We start from the raw sequence: 16,086 nt of genomic DNA, 5'->3' as shown, positions 1-16,086 counted from the left end.
CTCCACACACGGTGCAAATTCTTTTTTCATATTTACTGCCTAAACTTGCGTATTGTAAATATTCTTCCTTCTCATTATCTCACCTCTGATTTGCTTTCCTTGTGCTGCTCGTCTGCTCAGCTAGTCAAGCAGATGTTGCGGTGGTGAACATGGCTTCGTTAGAAGTACAGTGTAGAGGTCTTGCTCCAGATCCACAGCTGCTGTGTTGAACCATCTTTAAAGCTTTGGGTGACATGTACGTGCTGTGTAAGTAGGATTTGTCTAACTTATGTCAGTAGCAAGATAGATTTAAATTAAAGTGTTTAAATGACAGCTGTTAATCATGACTTAAATCACAAGTAACAAGCCTTGATTTACATCGTTATTGGTTTTTTCTTGCTATGCAGTTCTCCTTTTTGCTTGTTTTCATACAGCCAGATTTCTTCTCAATCATTGATAAAATACGTTCTCTTTGCAATCAAATATTCAGTCCTACGTGAAATCTGGTGGTGTTCTTTTCTGAAGACACTTCACGTCTGTGTGTTTGCTTGGCTAGGGCAGGGACAGGCTCCTTAGGTGGTGTTTGTGCAGCACTTACAAGGTGGACGTTACTGCCGTGCCTGTGGGTCTGAGTAGCACAGACAAAGCTGTGGTTCAGTGCTGTTGTGATGTATGTGTGTGAAAGCTGAGCTGACCAGAAAAATGAAAGATCTTTTCTTATTTATTCTAGATATAATTTAAAAAGCAGCACCCTTTAACTGAACAATGTTTAACTCATCACCCTTTAATCCTTAATGTTACATTTCTGATTTCTATACTCAGTTGTTCTGTTGTTTAGAATCAGTTATGCTCCAACATGAATCGTCATGTTTTGAAATCAGAGTTAACAGATTTTAAGGGAAAAATGTGTTTCATTCAAGTGCAAAAGGATGCTACAATACATACTCTAATTCGCTGATGATTTTTCCACCCTGGTGAGTGCGTGGGGGTTAGTGGGAACCGCAATTAGCTTTTTGGCCCTAAGAGCACATTAAAACCAGTCTCCTCAGTGCATGTGGTGACATTCATGTTAGAAAAAAAATAAATGGGTAAAACCAGTCAGGGAGTTGGTTGGGTCAGCTCCACAGCTGGGTGCCGGAGATGCTCCCAATACTGAACCATGCATAAACTTCAGAAGCATCTGATGCTAAAGAGGCTTCAGTGGTCTGTCCCTTCCCTGTCACCGCAGCTCACACCAGCATATGGTGGTGGCCACCGCTCTGGCTTCCTCCCCGGACCTATGGCTCACACACCATTTCTGGGAGCTGTGATGACGCAGCCCCACGCGGTGCCGAGGAACCCATCTCCCTCCCTGTGGGACGGGAGTGGGTGCAGGCTCTCCCACACCCCCGGCACCCTCCCTCCTGCTTGTGCACTGTGAGCCAAACTCCTGTTTGCCAAGCCCTGAAGAAACAGTGATGGATTCCTGATAATTCATGCTGAGGCGGTCCAACCTGTTAACTAGGATCTCACTGGGTTCAGCCGGGCTTTCTTTTTTCTCACAGGCTGAACTGGCCGTTGCTTCCTGGTCTTTGGCCCCCCGGAGCAGCTTGCAGTCATTAGCAGCTGCCTGATTTGCTGGTGCTTCTGCCTAGAACCATGTGTGCAGCATTTGGGAAAAGTATGTGACTGCCAGTAGTGACAAAAATTTACATCTTCAGGCCCTAGCTTGAGTCTGGGCTCCTGGGAAAAACCCAGAGAGCAAGTGGAGGCAAGCTCTGTGTATATGAAGGAGCAGGTAGAAATATCTTTGTACTGTGTAGGGCTGTCGCCCTGGTCAGGACGAACTGCTGTCATGGGTTTGGGACTGGGCTGTACCTGCTCAGGCTTTCTGGAGTTGGGAAGCATTCCTAATGGCGTGCGTACAAGTCTGTTCATCAGCTGATCTGAGCTAGAAAATGTATTCACCCAGGTAGGAGCTGGATCAGAAGAGTTTTGGACTGTCTTGCCCTTGCAAAAGCTGTATAAATAAAGAATGACAGGCAGAACTGAAAGCCTAAAATTTCCTTCCCCGCAGTAGGGTTATGCCATCCCTTGGGGAGCAGGTGTCCTCTTCCTCTAGGACTCTGGTAAAGGCTTAGCTTGCTGGCTGCGCTATAATAGGGAGGAGTGTTAGTATTCATAACTTTAAAGTATAATGTAGTGAAATAATCCTTTAATTCCATATGGTGTGGAAACTCAGGCGCCTCGAAACTATACCGTGGATTTACTGCTGCCAAATGGTATGGGGTTTTAAATTAAAATATATTAAAAAAAAAAAAAAAAGCTCAGAAGAGCCGCATTAGGGTGTTTTTGACATGATATATAAGCTCTGTGAAAAAGGCTTTTGCTAAATTCTCAGTAGGTTTATTTATTTTGCTTTTTGTTACTTGCTAACCAGGCACTACTACTATGGAATTATCTAAAGTGGCTTAGGGATCCAGCAAAGCAAACTGCGGTCCTGAGAGGATGATGCTCCCTGTAGTCTGGGGCTCAGCTGCCCTTTCATCCTTCCTTACGCCTCTTAACATGATCAACTATCTCTGGCCTTCATTCTTTTCCCTTCTGAGACAAAAGGCAACAGAGAGCCATGTTGTTATGGGTTATCCTTAGGAGTGTTATATGGCTTATGCACCCCATCCTTTCATTTCACAGAAATGTCTAACTAATGTAGTAACTATAGCACCGTTCCTGTAGAGCTATCCTACCCTAAAGCCTGTATATTTAGGTCTATTTTACCCTTTAACCTTGAATGGCAGAAAGAAGCATAGCAGAGAGCTGCTTTCCCTGGACACAGCTGAATATTCAGTTTGCACTTTCGCTGTCACAAAATAGGGCTGAATATTTCCGTGGTGCACAGATCGTTCCATTAGATTTCAAGTCACCTGGAAACCTCTCCATGCCCTGAAAGAAGAGTTACTGTTAGTGCTTACTATTACAGCAGTTTCATGTTGATGTTTTTGCATCTATTTTGGTTTATTCATAATCTTAGCAGTTTCTGGCCAGTTTCTTTGTGACCTTCAGGCCTGAGCTAGTCTTTCTCTCTTTTTTTCTTCATCGAAGGTCACTCTTAGTGTTGCATATCTTACGCCTCTCCTTCTCCCCTCCCTCAGTTACTCCCTCAGTAACCCCCTGCCTCTTTGTGTCACAGAAGTTCCAGCTCTGCATCTATTTTGCGTTACTCTGCAGTAGCACAGAGGGATGTGAAGTTTTTTGACTCAGTTTACGAGCAGCGGGTGCTTTTCACCAAACCATGGGGTGGTGAGCTTACCTTGGCTAAGGGCCAAAGTCCCCCTCAGCTCCTCTCTCGCAGTCCCCCACCTCATCAGGGCAGGGGGAGAAAAGAAGAAGAAAAAGTTTGTGAGTTGAGATAAAGACTCACTTTTCCCCCCTCGCTCCTCGGTGCTCTGGCATTTTTGCCCTTTCTTAAATACGCTTTCGGAGAGGTGCTGCCAGCTGCGCTGAGGGGCTCAGCTGTGGCTGTGGTGGGGGCCATCACAGAGCCAGCTGGAACTGGCAGGAACCGGCTGGAACTGGCAGGAACCAGCTGGAACTGGCGGGAAGCAGGAGAGGCAGCGCCAGCCTCTCCTCACACCCGGGCAGGGACTGCTAAAGCACACAGGCTTCACACGACTCATGTCTGTAGGAAAGGGAAGAATGAAAACCCAGGTGAGTGTGGGTGTTTTCAGGGGTATTTTCTTTTTTAATACACTTCGGCAGTGGAGCCACCTCACCACTAGAAACCATTGCTGTTACCACAGCAGCCCCCAGAGCAGTGAGTGGGATTATCAGGTCCCGTAGCATGCGATGTACTCTGCGGTCACCCACTGAGGAACTGTCCCTGCTAAAAAACCCTCTAAATAGACGAATTTTGGAGAGCGGGGAAGACCTGTTGTTATTTTCACTTTCTGGGGAGGGAATCGGGTGTGGTGAAGAATCAGAAATAAAACCCGCTGCTGAGTCCCAGCCCAGCGCTTCAGCCAGCAGCCAGCCTTCCAGATCTTTTTTTTCCTTTTCCTTTCTTAACTGCACTTCTTCTATTAAAAGTATCTAGTTATCCAGTTCTGCTTGACTTTGAGTATCCTCCAGTAGATTTAAAGGCATTACGAAGTAATAGGTACTGTAGTGCGATTAAACATTTCCAGATGTGGGATGAGATGATGCTAAAAATGACCAAAAATGCCTAGAAGAGTTTTGGAGACATGGGTGTGGGCCGGGGTTCCGGCCCCGTGCCGTTCAGACTGGGCAAACGGACCCAGGTCGCTGATTATCGCTTTTTTTGCGCATACCCTGTGCCACACACTTGGGGACTCCATGAGTCGGCGCCAGTTCATTGTGAGTTGGCGCCAGTTCATTGTGAGTCGGCGATAGTGCGTTGCCAGGGGTCGGTGCTTTTGGATCTAGAAAATGTCTGTATTTCCTCTTTGTTTGACCCTATAGATGGATCCCTAGGTGGATAAATTCACTCCCACTGCACAATGAAAGTGTGGGGTCAAATGCACTTTTTGCAAACCCTTCTTGGTTCCTCGCTCAGTGCAAATGAGAAGAGTAACAGCTTTGTTAATATGGGAAGGTCCTCAGTGAGACACTTGAGTAGACATCATGGGAGTTTCACGCTGGCTTTGCTCTTTGCATGGGGTACCCTGACAGGAATGGTATGGGAACAAGCGTTGTCAATGTTGCACTTCAAATTTTTTCCAAGGACAATTGCATTTTCGAGGGGAAGCTGATTTTAGGGTTCCCATGTGCCCCAGAGTAATGCACCGAACACATGCAGTGTTAACTAAAGATCCAGTCTCTTTACTTGCAGACCTTTTTTAGCAGCACTATGTTACTTCAGCGTCGTTTTAAGTGGTTGAATCTGTGCGAGTAGCTCGAAATGAACCATTGCCTATCCACATTAAGTGTTCTCATGTGCATTTGTGTGTAACTTTAGGTTCTTAAAAGAAGACAATGGGCACATTTCCATGCTTTATTTTTTTAATTTAGCACAGATTGATGGATTTTGGATTAAAATGTAAACCCTCAATGGTTTGGCACATGGAGAAACTCAGCTTGGAAAAAAAGAAAGGAAAATATAGAAAGCTTATAAATCTTAACTTGGACTTACTTCTGAGTTTGCTGTCTAGTCTATGCAGTTCACTTTGTTCCTACAGGGTTTCAGGCTCAGATATCTTGGTCATATTCTCTTATTCCTTGTAAATTGTGTCTAGAAAAATGACACCTGCTGGGTTTTTCTTCTCTTCTCTTTGAATAGCTGGAATTCGCAATGTAGAAGAAGTATAAAAATGAGCTGTTATGATTAGTTAGCAAATAACTAATGTGTGAAAATTGTGTACAAAATAAATTGAGGTTCTAAAAATAAAATTTGAGACTGGAAAAAATTCTTCAGGCCCCAGTTACAATAAGAGTTTTTCCATCCAACATTGAGCGGATGTTGACAAAAGACTGAGTCAGGGAAACTTGATCCATTTTCCTTTGGGTGGTTCAATTTTAAACCTGGGACCATAAAATTACAGTACACAGTGGTCCTAGATAAGATCTGTGAGTTATATATGAAGTATTAGAGTTCTTGAATTCGTTATCCTCCCCTCCGCCTCCAAAAAATGCTACCTAGATCTATTAGATCTGACTGATAAACCATTCCATTTGAAATAAAAATCTTTTTACTTGAGATTTTTCTGGCTGAGCTGTGGAATATTTAGTTTATTTATTAAATTGTAAGTGTTTGACAAATAGCCCTAGTTCTTATGTTACATTTGCTCTGAGCGGAGAGTACACCTGTGCCGTTTTGTGCCGTTGTGCTCATGCATTGCGACTCAATTGTGTGTCTCAGCCTGTAGTTTTATGTACTTTCTCCTTTCTTTCTTTTGACTGATAGAGAGCCCCCAAAGCGGCTTTTTACTAGTGAGGGGAATAAGGGATGAAGGTAAAGCAGCACACACATACCAAACTTGCAGATGCAATTTGCCTTTGTAGTGGTAGGGAGAAACGTATGATAACCGTTAGGGTGAGGATGCTTTGTGCTCTCCTTTAGTGAACCTGGGAGAGAACAGCGGTGTGTGGGGGTGAACAGGGTATAGGGGTGGGAATGTGTACCTGGGAAGTAGAGCAGAAGTGTATGTCTTGTGTGCGTGTGCCTGTAAAAGAGAATGTGGGTGAATTTTTGTGTGTGCTTGTGCAGCATATTTCTGGGAGAACTGGAAAAAAATGAGACGAGATAGAAGAAACGGGGAAAAAAGTTGGTGGAGAGAGTTGATGGAGAAGGAACTTTTGGTCTCCAGTCATGAAATGGAGATGAGTGTGATTATCTATTCCTGTACAGTCTAATAAGAAATTACTAAGAATGAATTAATAATTAGAATAAGTTAGGAGGAGTTGTTTGGTATTTGTTCTATGAATGCTGGTAAGTGTAGTAGGTGTTTCATAAAATACTTTATTAGGTACCTCGCCAAGTATTTTCTCTGCATTTACCTCTGCTGCCAGTACTTACACATGTAATTTTAAATCTAAATTTCTGAGATTGACTTTTTGCCAGTATTAACCTCAGGAGTAACCAGTCTTCAAAGGAAGTCAGTTCAAACGAAGCATCAACAAGGCTAAACCAAAATTTTAATATATTCAAGCAAAATATAGGGGAAGACACGTTAAATGTATACATTTTCATCATTGCAGTAGGTGTAGTTCATATCTTCCTCTTGATGTATATATGTATATGTGCTTGTGGACATGTGTGTAATGTATGTATATGGTAAATTTTCATTTCAACTGCTGTTGTAACATGTTGACCTGCTCAATCCACAGTGTAAGAGAAAGCAGATGTGTTCTCAATTGTATTGAAAATATAGTTCGTAATTTTTTTTGTGTTTTTTATTTATTACAATGCCAGTAAAGTTCATTAAAGCTGGTTTGAAAGGCAAAAACAATCTGATACCTATTAAGTAGCTCATGTTGTTTTATGAACATTGAGGTTAGTCAAGAATTTTTTATAGTACCAGGTAATGTTGTTAGGGGCTAGTCCAGCAAAACGCCTCCCCGGAGTGATGGCTGCTCCTTCCCCTGGGGAGATTTCCATTGATCTTAGATCCTTACTACTCTTATGCTGTAACGAGAGAGCAATCGATTCTGTGCGTGCTTCGATGTGATGGTAACTTCAAAAACTGCGTCTATGGCATAAATAACTTGAGAAGTCTAAAAGTTCCCAAAACGAAGGTCTTTAACTGTGATTTCCTTGGGACATGAATGTTGCCTCCCTCCACCTGCAGGGTCTCGGCCCACACGCGAGCTGTCATGCACGTGAGCTTGCTTTGCTCTCTGCGTCTCGCTGAGATGCTGCCCTGGCACCAAGGCTGCACCGTGCTGGTGGCAGTGCTGCAAGCACTGAGTAAACGCTGCCTTGTGTAGAGGTGGGGATGGGTTAAAAAAGAGCAGTGGATGAGGGGACTTACCTGAACCAGGCTAAACTCCTGCTCTCTTTGGTTTTTCTCTTTTCTACAGCTCAAGCCAGGTCAGAACAGTTGCCGAGACAGTGACAGCGAAAGCGCCAGTGGGGAATCAAAAGGTTTCCATCGAAGTAGCTCACGGGAAAGACTCAGTGACGTAAGTAAAACTCCCACAGCCAAATACCACTCTGATTAACCCTGGTGTAGTTTTTTGAGGGGCGTAAGTCGTAACAGGATTTAGACTCTGGGATGGTTTGTTGCTAAAATCCCCTTCCCTTTTGGGGGGTTGGGAGAGGAAGAGGTAACTTAGGTCTCCTGCCCCAGTTCAGTAAACTTCTTAAAGTTTGGTATAATGTCTGTCTTTTTGAAAACACTCAGTCATTTTGAAATAGTTGAAGGCCATTTAATGAAGTTAAAAAGCCCTGCATAGATGAGAAGTGAGATGGCCTCTTTTTACCCCAAGCGGGGAAGGAAAAGAATGTATTTCTTTAGGCTAAATACTGTCTTTATGAAAAGTATTAGAGTGTCTAGAGAGACTCAGATAATTTCTATATAATGAATTGATATAACATGGCCCACAATAGCATAAGCTCTGCCTTTATTGCTCTACCTAAACTGCTGTGGAAGGTCCTAAGATGGCAGCTCTGCAGAGAATGTTTTTCTCCTTTGAAGAGTGCTGGCCATTCACTGAATGACACGCATGAGTTATTCCGGCATATGAATGACTACAGAAATCTTTCTGTTGCTGCAATTAGATTATTATTTATTATGTGTACCATCACAATCCTTGAGTGTTTTATTCATGGCTCTGGGTCCTCTGTGCTACATGCTTTACAACACAGAATATAAAGACAGCCCTGTCCCAAAAGAGTATCTAAATTGGGGATTTTGTAGGTCAGATACTTTGCTGGTAAAAGCATGGATAGCTACATCAGTCAAACCAATTTGTATCAGTCAACAATCTGGCCCTCATTTTGACTAGCCCACATTTTGGAAATGAGGATTTTATCGATAGCATGTCCATGTAGATTTGGATGACAGATACCGGATGGTGTCCTCTATAGGCCAATGCAATAAAACTGAATTTAGCAGACGTTAAAAGAAACACCTTTGTAAAGGATACATTTCTTGTGTGAATTTAAGCCTGAAGGCACACAGCTAGCAATTTCTGCTGAATTGTACATATCATTGGAAGAGCTGCCTGATTTTATTTTTTTTTCTGTGAAGGTGCGAAATCTGTAGCACTCTTTCCTCATCCCTTTGTCACATTATTTTAGAGGTCCATTCCTCCCCCAGAGCCAACCTTTATAGGTACATTCAGTTAGACACTTCAGAGCCTGCCCTTCATAGCTGTCAGGTGAGGTCAATCACAGGGCCGTCAGGTATCTTTGGAAGAGGAGAGTGAAGCCAGAGGAGATAGTAAGTAAATGCTCTGTACAGGTAGCAGTGGATGGCAGCTGACCATCAGCCTGTCACCGTTGCCATCCTAGCTTGCTCTGAGCCCTGTGGCAGTTAAGAAGTCACTGCAATGAACTTCACAATTATGCAGCACCTTCCAGCAAAAAAAATTCACAGCTCCTTACAAACATGGTTTTAATTTAGCCTTGTCACTCCCTTGCAATGTACTGAGTGGAGAGTTCTGAGGCTTATTTGAGCTTCCTAGCAGCTCACAGCATTGCAGTGCCAGACCTGGCAGTGAGAGCAAAGTCCTGGTTCCCCTTCCATCGATCAAATACAGTTTTCCTCTGATGTTTTTACAATACTTTCCCTTTGTCTTGGCACTATGGCGAATTAAAGGAAGTGGAGAGCAAATATAACTTCCCTAGTGTACCCGAGAGAGGACACAGGGATTCACAAGTTGCTCAAAAGGAACGTTATGTAAATAAATGTGAAAAAGTATATTTTAAAATCGTTATACATAATTTATGTTTTGCCTAATAAGTAAGTTCCTTTATGCCTTGATAATTCATTGCAATACAAGCATGTCTCTCTCTGGTCTGGTGTTGCCAGTTCAGCTGAGATTTGAAAAACATGCACGAGAAAACTCTCATCTTGCCTGAGTGTGTGGTGGTCTTTCCCAGACTCTTTCAGTTAAGAAAAGTAAATACCATTCTGCATTTCTCTCTCTCCCAAAGACAAACACCCCATGTTTTTAAATGACAGGGCCTTACAAAGTGGTCGCGATACTTCCACTTCCAGTTTTGGGTGAGCCTGCTTTGAGCTGTCCTCTTATGCATCAGGAGCTGAATAAGGTTATTTTAAATAATATCTTTTGAGGGAGTGAGTTGTCTAATGATATCTACCAATTACTGTCCAGAAAAAAATACAGACCAAAGAGTAAGTTTTGCCTGAAGATCCTTTTCTGGTTTTAACACTATTTTGTCACAAGAAATATGCAACTAGCTGTGTGCTTAACAGAAGATAGAATGAAAATACAAAATATCGCAGGCAGATTAACCCTAAGGTCAGAAAGCAAATTTTGGACATGAAACATAATGAATCTCCACTGATGTAGCATGACAGCATTGTAAGATTAAGCATGGCTCCTGCATGGAAATATGTATAATGAATGAAGTCCATATACTCTAGGTGGATGATCAATTTTCAAATCCCTAGTTGTAAGCAAGCTGTTGAAACAGAAATGTTAGCTTCATGAGCTTTAATGCGGAGCCTAAGTGATAGCTTGGTGACAGATGCAGAATGAGCGGGATAGTATAATGAATATCCAGTTGCAAACTGACATGTCAGTGGCTTCATTCCCTCTCCTGTCAGATATCTTTCAACTCTGCATATTGTAAATGTACGTAAAGTCCTTGGATAACGCAGATTGATGCAGGGTGTGTTTACAAGGGATGACTCCTTTCCAGGCTAATGAGATCCAAGCAGGTAATTTGCAGCATTTGCGAGAGAGGTGGTCAAAAATGAAAAGAAGATAATTCAATGAAAAGACCATGTTAAGCAGGAGACTTTTCTCATAATGAGGCTTGAAATAGCATCAGACAGTAGGAAGAGGAATATCCTATGTTCTTGTCAGATGCAATGCAGTGAGACTGATTTCCATCAACTCCTTTCTTTGTCCTCATCTCGCACACGTGTACACACATGCACACACCCCTCTGTGAGAGAACATAATTAGCAGAGAACTTGACCTCTGCTAGATTAGGGATAATGATTGCTTCAATGCTCCATTGCAAGCGTTTGACAGTGCCCCTAATACATGTCCCCGTTTGAATTTCATAAACCCATTTCTCTCTGCCTTTCCTCCCCTATATAGTATTTTTTGGAATGACAACTTGTTTTTTTCCTTTATGGGCAGAGGTAGCTCCAGGGGCCTAAAAGAGAAATTGGAGAGCTGCTCCTCCTTTATATATAGGGTGCTGTAGTCAATTTAATCTCATCAAAATCTTGCCAGTAGTAGAATTCATTTTGTTGAGATTTTGCTTGGAGACAAGATGGCAGCGCTTTCTCTTTTCCTCAGCTTGGAGCTCAGTCAACTTGTTTTCCTTACCTTTCTGTACGTATTTATTTTCAATTGGGTCTTCCCACTTTGGAATACGTGGGGTACTTTTTAGCCATGTTTTACATAGCAGCCAAGAGATTACTTGAGGAAAATGTGAGAATTACAGCTAACCTGGATGGTAAATGCACAGAGTATTCCGGGGTTCAGCCACCTCTTTGCTAATCAAAAACAAACCAAAAAACCTGATTTCTTTGGTCCACATTCCTAAATTCCTGATCTGCCACAGAATTTGAAGCTCACACTCAGCTGTAAAGCCATTGCTAGTACCATTAAAGATCTGACGTCTGTGAAACGAACCTTGCTCATCATTTCGGTAATGGTGATGCAGTGGCAGTCCAAACCTGCGCTGACGGGACGGGGCTGACAAGCTGCTTTGGGCACCCTCAGCCCTGCCTGCTGCTTCTGGTGTTGGTTGCAGGCTTTCAGTGAGGGGATGAATAGTAAAAGCCTCTCACGTGTGATCATCGGCTGTGGGGCAGCGCAGGTCTCCCGCTCTTGCCGCACAACAGAAGCGTTGACTGCCTGGCCTCTGCTTGCTTGTGCTGAACAAGGAATCACTAGCCAGGAGAAATACCGCTGGCATCTTTCTGTCTGGAATATTATTCCAATTCTTGATTAGGGAGTGGGACAGGGATCTTTCCATTTGTCCCCTACATGAAAGGTCTCATCTTAGGCTCTCAGCAAAGCTGACGCACTCTTTCACAAGTGCCTCCCTTTCCCCGGTGCTTTGTAGCTGTGTGCTCCTACTGCGTTGTGTACCTTGCGCTTGAGAATAGGTTACAGGGAAGTATCATGAGGGAGTTAAGTCCTGGAGTGCCCTGCCCACCAGGTCTGTTGCTGTCTGCTTTGGGAAGAAAGGTGTCTACACCCCCAGCAGTGTAATCCTGTGGACAGCTCACGGTTTTGGCCTCAAATACAGGTTATTTTCAATTCTCGGTCTCCCGTTCCTCCCACCTGTGTACTGAGCCCAAAGAAAGACAAACTGAGGAACAGTCTTTGGTTTATGTGCTCTGAAATCCTTAGTACTTTTCCTACTCCAGAATATCCCCGGTAATCTTGGCTGTATCTAAAGTGGAATAACACCAGCAAAGCTCTGCGTGTGTTCGTGTGCGTGTGTGCCAGAAGCTGATCAGCTGCGGTGGCTGCTGCTTTGTGTGTGTGTGTGTGTGTATGCCAGGGTGTGTATGTGTGTGTTTGTGTGTCTAAGGTTGGGTGCTTAAATGCTTTGTTGCATTATGTTAATTCCTCGGCAGTGCAATCAAATTCATGTCGTAATTAAAGCTGTCAGTTGGAAGGCAAGCCAATCGCCAAGAAAACACAGCATAACAAATGAAGTGAAATGATTCTGCGTGTAGCTATACAATGCTTCGCCAGGCATGAAATTAAATAAGTAATTTGATGTTGACATCAGAAATTGAAATGATACCCACTGTTCCTTCATTCAGTCAGACCTGCATAAACAATAGCCAGAACAAATATGTACAACACAGTCTTTCTCCCCACCCAGCTCCCCAAGTAATGCACAATATATATGCAAAAAGGGTATAACTGTGCCTTCCAAGACCTCAAGGATGTAATTTTCTTTGGTACACAATAAACTAATGCTTACATGAGGGTTACTACATTTTTGCTCCTGGGCCAAAAGTTCTTCTCTTTAAGAAAGGAAGGGGGGGGGGGGGTGTCGGGGGAAAAGCAGAAGGAAAACAACAAAACCAAAACCCTGTTAATTTTAAGCAAGTGACTTGTGTTTTGCTGATGGGCATCTGATGCAGGCTTCTGCTGGTGGTTGTGTGAATATCAAATAGTATATCTAATGTCGAATTTTGCAAAGGGTTTCGGAAAGTGAAACCGTTACCTCTATTATAGGCACACTTTATATAAGAGATGTAGAACCACCCAGTGCAGGATCACGACTCAGCATGGGCTTGTAAAGATGCTGCATACACGGTATCACATTCATCAGTTGGTACCAAGGCTGGGCACTGGGTAGTAGGATCCTTTCGCTGTTGGGAGTTACCAACAAGGTGAGAAGCTGTCGTCTTGCGTAGCCCTTGCTTCAGCCTATATGCTCTGTCAACACACAGTTCACAACACAGCTGACTTAGTCATCCATGCATGTGCAATACAGTCTTTCTTACTTTGATTAAAAGAGTTTGCAAACTGTACTATCCATATGCAGCATGCAATGTGTGAAGGGCTATATTTCCATCCAGCAATCTCAAATTCCCTGAAAATGCACAGTTGTTTCTTTTCAGCGAAAGTCATTTGACTGCTATGTTTCAACTGTCCTCCCATAGCCATTGCAGCATTGCTTTTGAAGGAATGGAAATACTCAGTGGGAAATGTTTTGTTTGCTTATTCTTTTTTCTTCCTTTTTATTGTTTTGTTTTGATACTTGATCCTTCCAAAACTTGGAATAAAAAGCAGACAAAAATTACTCGCAGATGCAGAATGCAAACTTTGGAGCTTTCGGCCTGTAAAGTAAGTTTTAAAAATTGTGAGTGAAAGAGTGGGCGTCAATAGGCATCTGTACATAGCTTAAACAAAAGCGATAATAATGATTGCACGTGTTGTACTTTGTGGGTAGATCTCTAGCTTAAATTAAAATAATTTAAACGTCATGAAGCAGAAAGCAGAATGGACAAAGTGAAAGGTGGTATATATTATGCACTTTACCAGGAAAGTAAATGCATTAGATGCTAAACTGGAGTGTGCTGAAATGCTCTCTCTACCAGGTGTTGCAGGGCTGAGGTCTGCGGGCCACAGTGGCTCACAAAACCATGGTACAAGGCCCGTGAAGCAGACTTTCTAGCTGGAAACAGTAGCCGGGCCGTGCGACGGTTGGGGCAGTGGCACTTACCAAGTTATTCCCAGCTGCACGGTCACGGGGACATGGAGGAGAGCAGAGCAGTCGGGCTGAGCCCAGGGGCCTTGTGGCCATGTGTTCCCAAATCTGCACTGCCCGCTCCTCTGCACCACAGTGTGCTGCTGCTGCTGCAGAGGTGCTTTCAGGGCCACCGTCACTGGGACCAGCTGGGTCTGCTGTGGATGGTGGTGGCAGAGGGACCTTGAGGCCCCAGAGCAGCAAGAGTGGGGCCAGGAGGACTTAGGAATTTATTTCTGTAGAACTCCCCTTTGACTCTGATAACCAAGTCTGTAGACTGCAGATCTTCAGTAGCCCTTCAGTGGCTGCAACATACAAGATAGAGAGTATTAAGGGACAGGAACCACACACCTTCCAAATTTCCGTAGCAGTGTTGTTGGTTCATATAAGATTTCCCAACAGAGTTTGTTGATTTTATGATACTGGTACCCTTATGACTACCAGGGAGATTTCCTCTTGCTAAATCTTTAACTTCTAATGGCTTAAACAAGAAGGCCTTTCCTATATGTATGTAACCTCTCTAACCCTCTCTTTTTATTAATGCTTTGGTGAAGACATAGTAATATTCTGATTATTTGCAATGAATTTTATTGTTGTTAATTTTAAATTTCTTGGCACAATCTATTTCTGCCGTGCCAAGTTCAGTAAAAAGATACCATAAGCCCCTTGTGGGGGTTTATTTTCCTTTATGTCAGTGCTGTACTCCATGATCAGAAATGGACAGAATTTGCTGTTAGGGTTCCCTCCAGTAGTGTCTCAGAACAGGGATGACAGTGATGGAAATCCTGGTGTTTCCAACGGTTTGCCAAGGCTGGTTGGGGCCCCTGTGCAGTTCCTGGTAGTCACTGAGCTGTGTTGTTACTGAAAGCGCGGTTGTGCTAAGGAACAGAAACAGGAATTGAGCTATAGGAGTTAAAGACTGGTCATCTGGACTACCCACCGCTCACTAGAGAATTATCCTCTGCGTTTTGCTTCCTTGTCCGTTGACTAGCCTGGTTTGAAGTGTTTCAGGTGATAGGGCCGGAGCGTTGGGAACTGTTCACCCTTTAATGTAACAGCCAGTGACCTGGATTAGGACTGAGATGTTTAGATCTCTCACCATGTCTCTGAGAGAACCTGCTGTGTAATCCCCATTGCTTAGATGAAAAACTAATGAAACAAAACCCTTTATCTCCTTAATTCCTGTGAATGTAGAGGCTGTGATCATGTCCCACTTAAACTGAATTTCATGATGCATTTTTTTTAAGCATTTAAACCTTTTGATTGTTTTCCATGGTAGTACTATTAGTCTTAATTATTTTTATGGGTTTGAGATGTGAAATCTGTTTCACACTGTAGATATTTGTTGTTTGTTTTTTCTTTTCTTTTTAAATCCTTGGCTTGTCAAACAATGTGGACATCCAAATGGGAAATTGTAGTGACTGCGTTCTCCAGGAAATGGTACATTGGCTGAAGCGGTTTCTCTGTGCCCACGCGTTCTTTACATTTCAGACTACTAATTATGTTTACAAAATGTCTCATTTCAGAAAAGCACTATGTGTGTACTAACCAGGGCCTTTCGGGAATAAATTGGCAAACAGGTCATACACTGAAAAAGTCATCCAAACCCACCGGGCTTTTTGTTTTGAAGTCAGTCTACGGTTTTTTATTTTCCCCCTCCCGCCTGCCCCTTTGTGGCCACAAAGCTGAGTAGCTGGAGTCCAGGGCATTGAATGTCAGCATGTCAGGGAGGCTGGTTGATGAGTGTCTGTTTAGTCTCAGTGCAGGGCGAAATGCCATCATTAATTCATTACCCAGCTGCCTGTCAAATAAATTGGCAATTACGTCCACCGCAGAAGCTTGGAATTCAGTAAATAGCACGTTACCATCTCAGAGTCGTTGAGAGATGTAAAGGGAAAAATTAAGCAACACCGTGTTTGTTTCAGTAGCAGATGACAAGGGGCAGCACATTGGTGCTGTGATGTTGTGATGAAAAGCTTGGAAAGGGCTGGTAATGAGCTATGTGGATTGGAACGTGTTAAAAACCATCACTGACTTTCCACTTTGTCTTTGTGTTTTATTGCAGAGCTCAGCTCCTTCCAGCTTGGGAACAGGCTACTTTGTAAGTGTATCTCAACTTTAACACATGTGTCTCTGAACAGCATAGCATTACTCCTCAAACGAAAGTGCCTTATTATATGGAAACAAGCATAAATAACCAATCTCAGACTGCCCCATAGGTTAACTTCTCTTTTTCTATTTCT

The 16,086-nt window shown here is 43.1% G+C and overlaps 1 protein-coding gene across 2 annotated transcripts in view; it reads left to right on the top strand.

Annotated features, from left to right (window-relative positions):
- AUTS2 (activator of transcription and developmental regulator AUTS2) overlaps positions 1–16,086 on the top strand; it is a 796,238-nt gene that overhangs the window by 355,138 nt on the left and 425,014 nt on the right. For both annotated transcript variants that reach the window (XM_059829181.1, XM_059829180.1), the window contains exons 3-4: positions 7,495–7,596; positions 15,909–15,944. In XM_059829181.1, coding sequence (XP_059685164.1) covers positions 7,495–7,596; positions 15,909–15,944 — 138 coding nt within the window. The remainder of the gene's footprint in view (positions 1–7,494; positions 7,597–15,908; positions 15,945–16,086) is intronic.

The sequence above is a fragment of the Gavia stellata genome, chromosome 25 (assembly GCF_030936135.1).
Source record: "Gavia stellata isolate bGavSte3 chromosome 25, bGavSte3.hap2, whole genome shotgun sequence".
NCBI classification, from domain to species: Eukaryota; Metazoa; Chordata; class Aves; order Gaviiformes; family Gaviidae; genus Gavia; species Gavia stellata.
The sequence above is the reverse complement of the archived record's forward strand: the minus strand, read 5'-3'. Positions and strand labels throughout refer to the sequence as shown.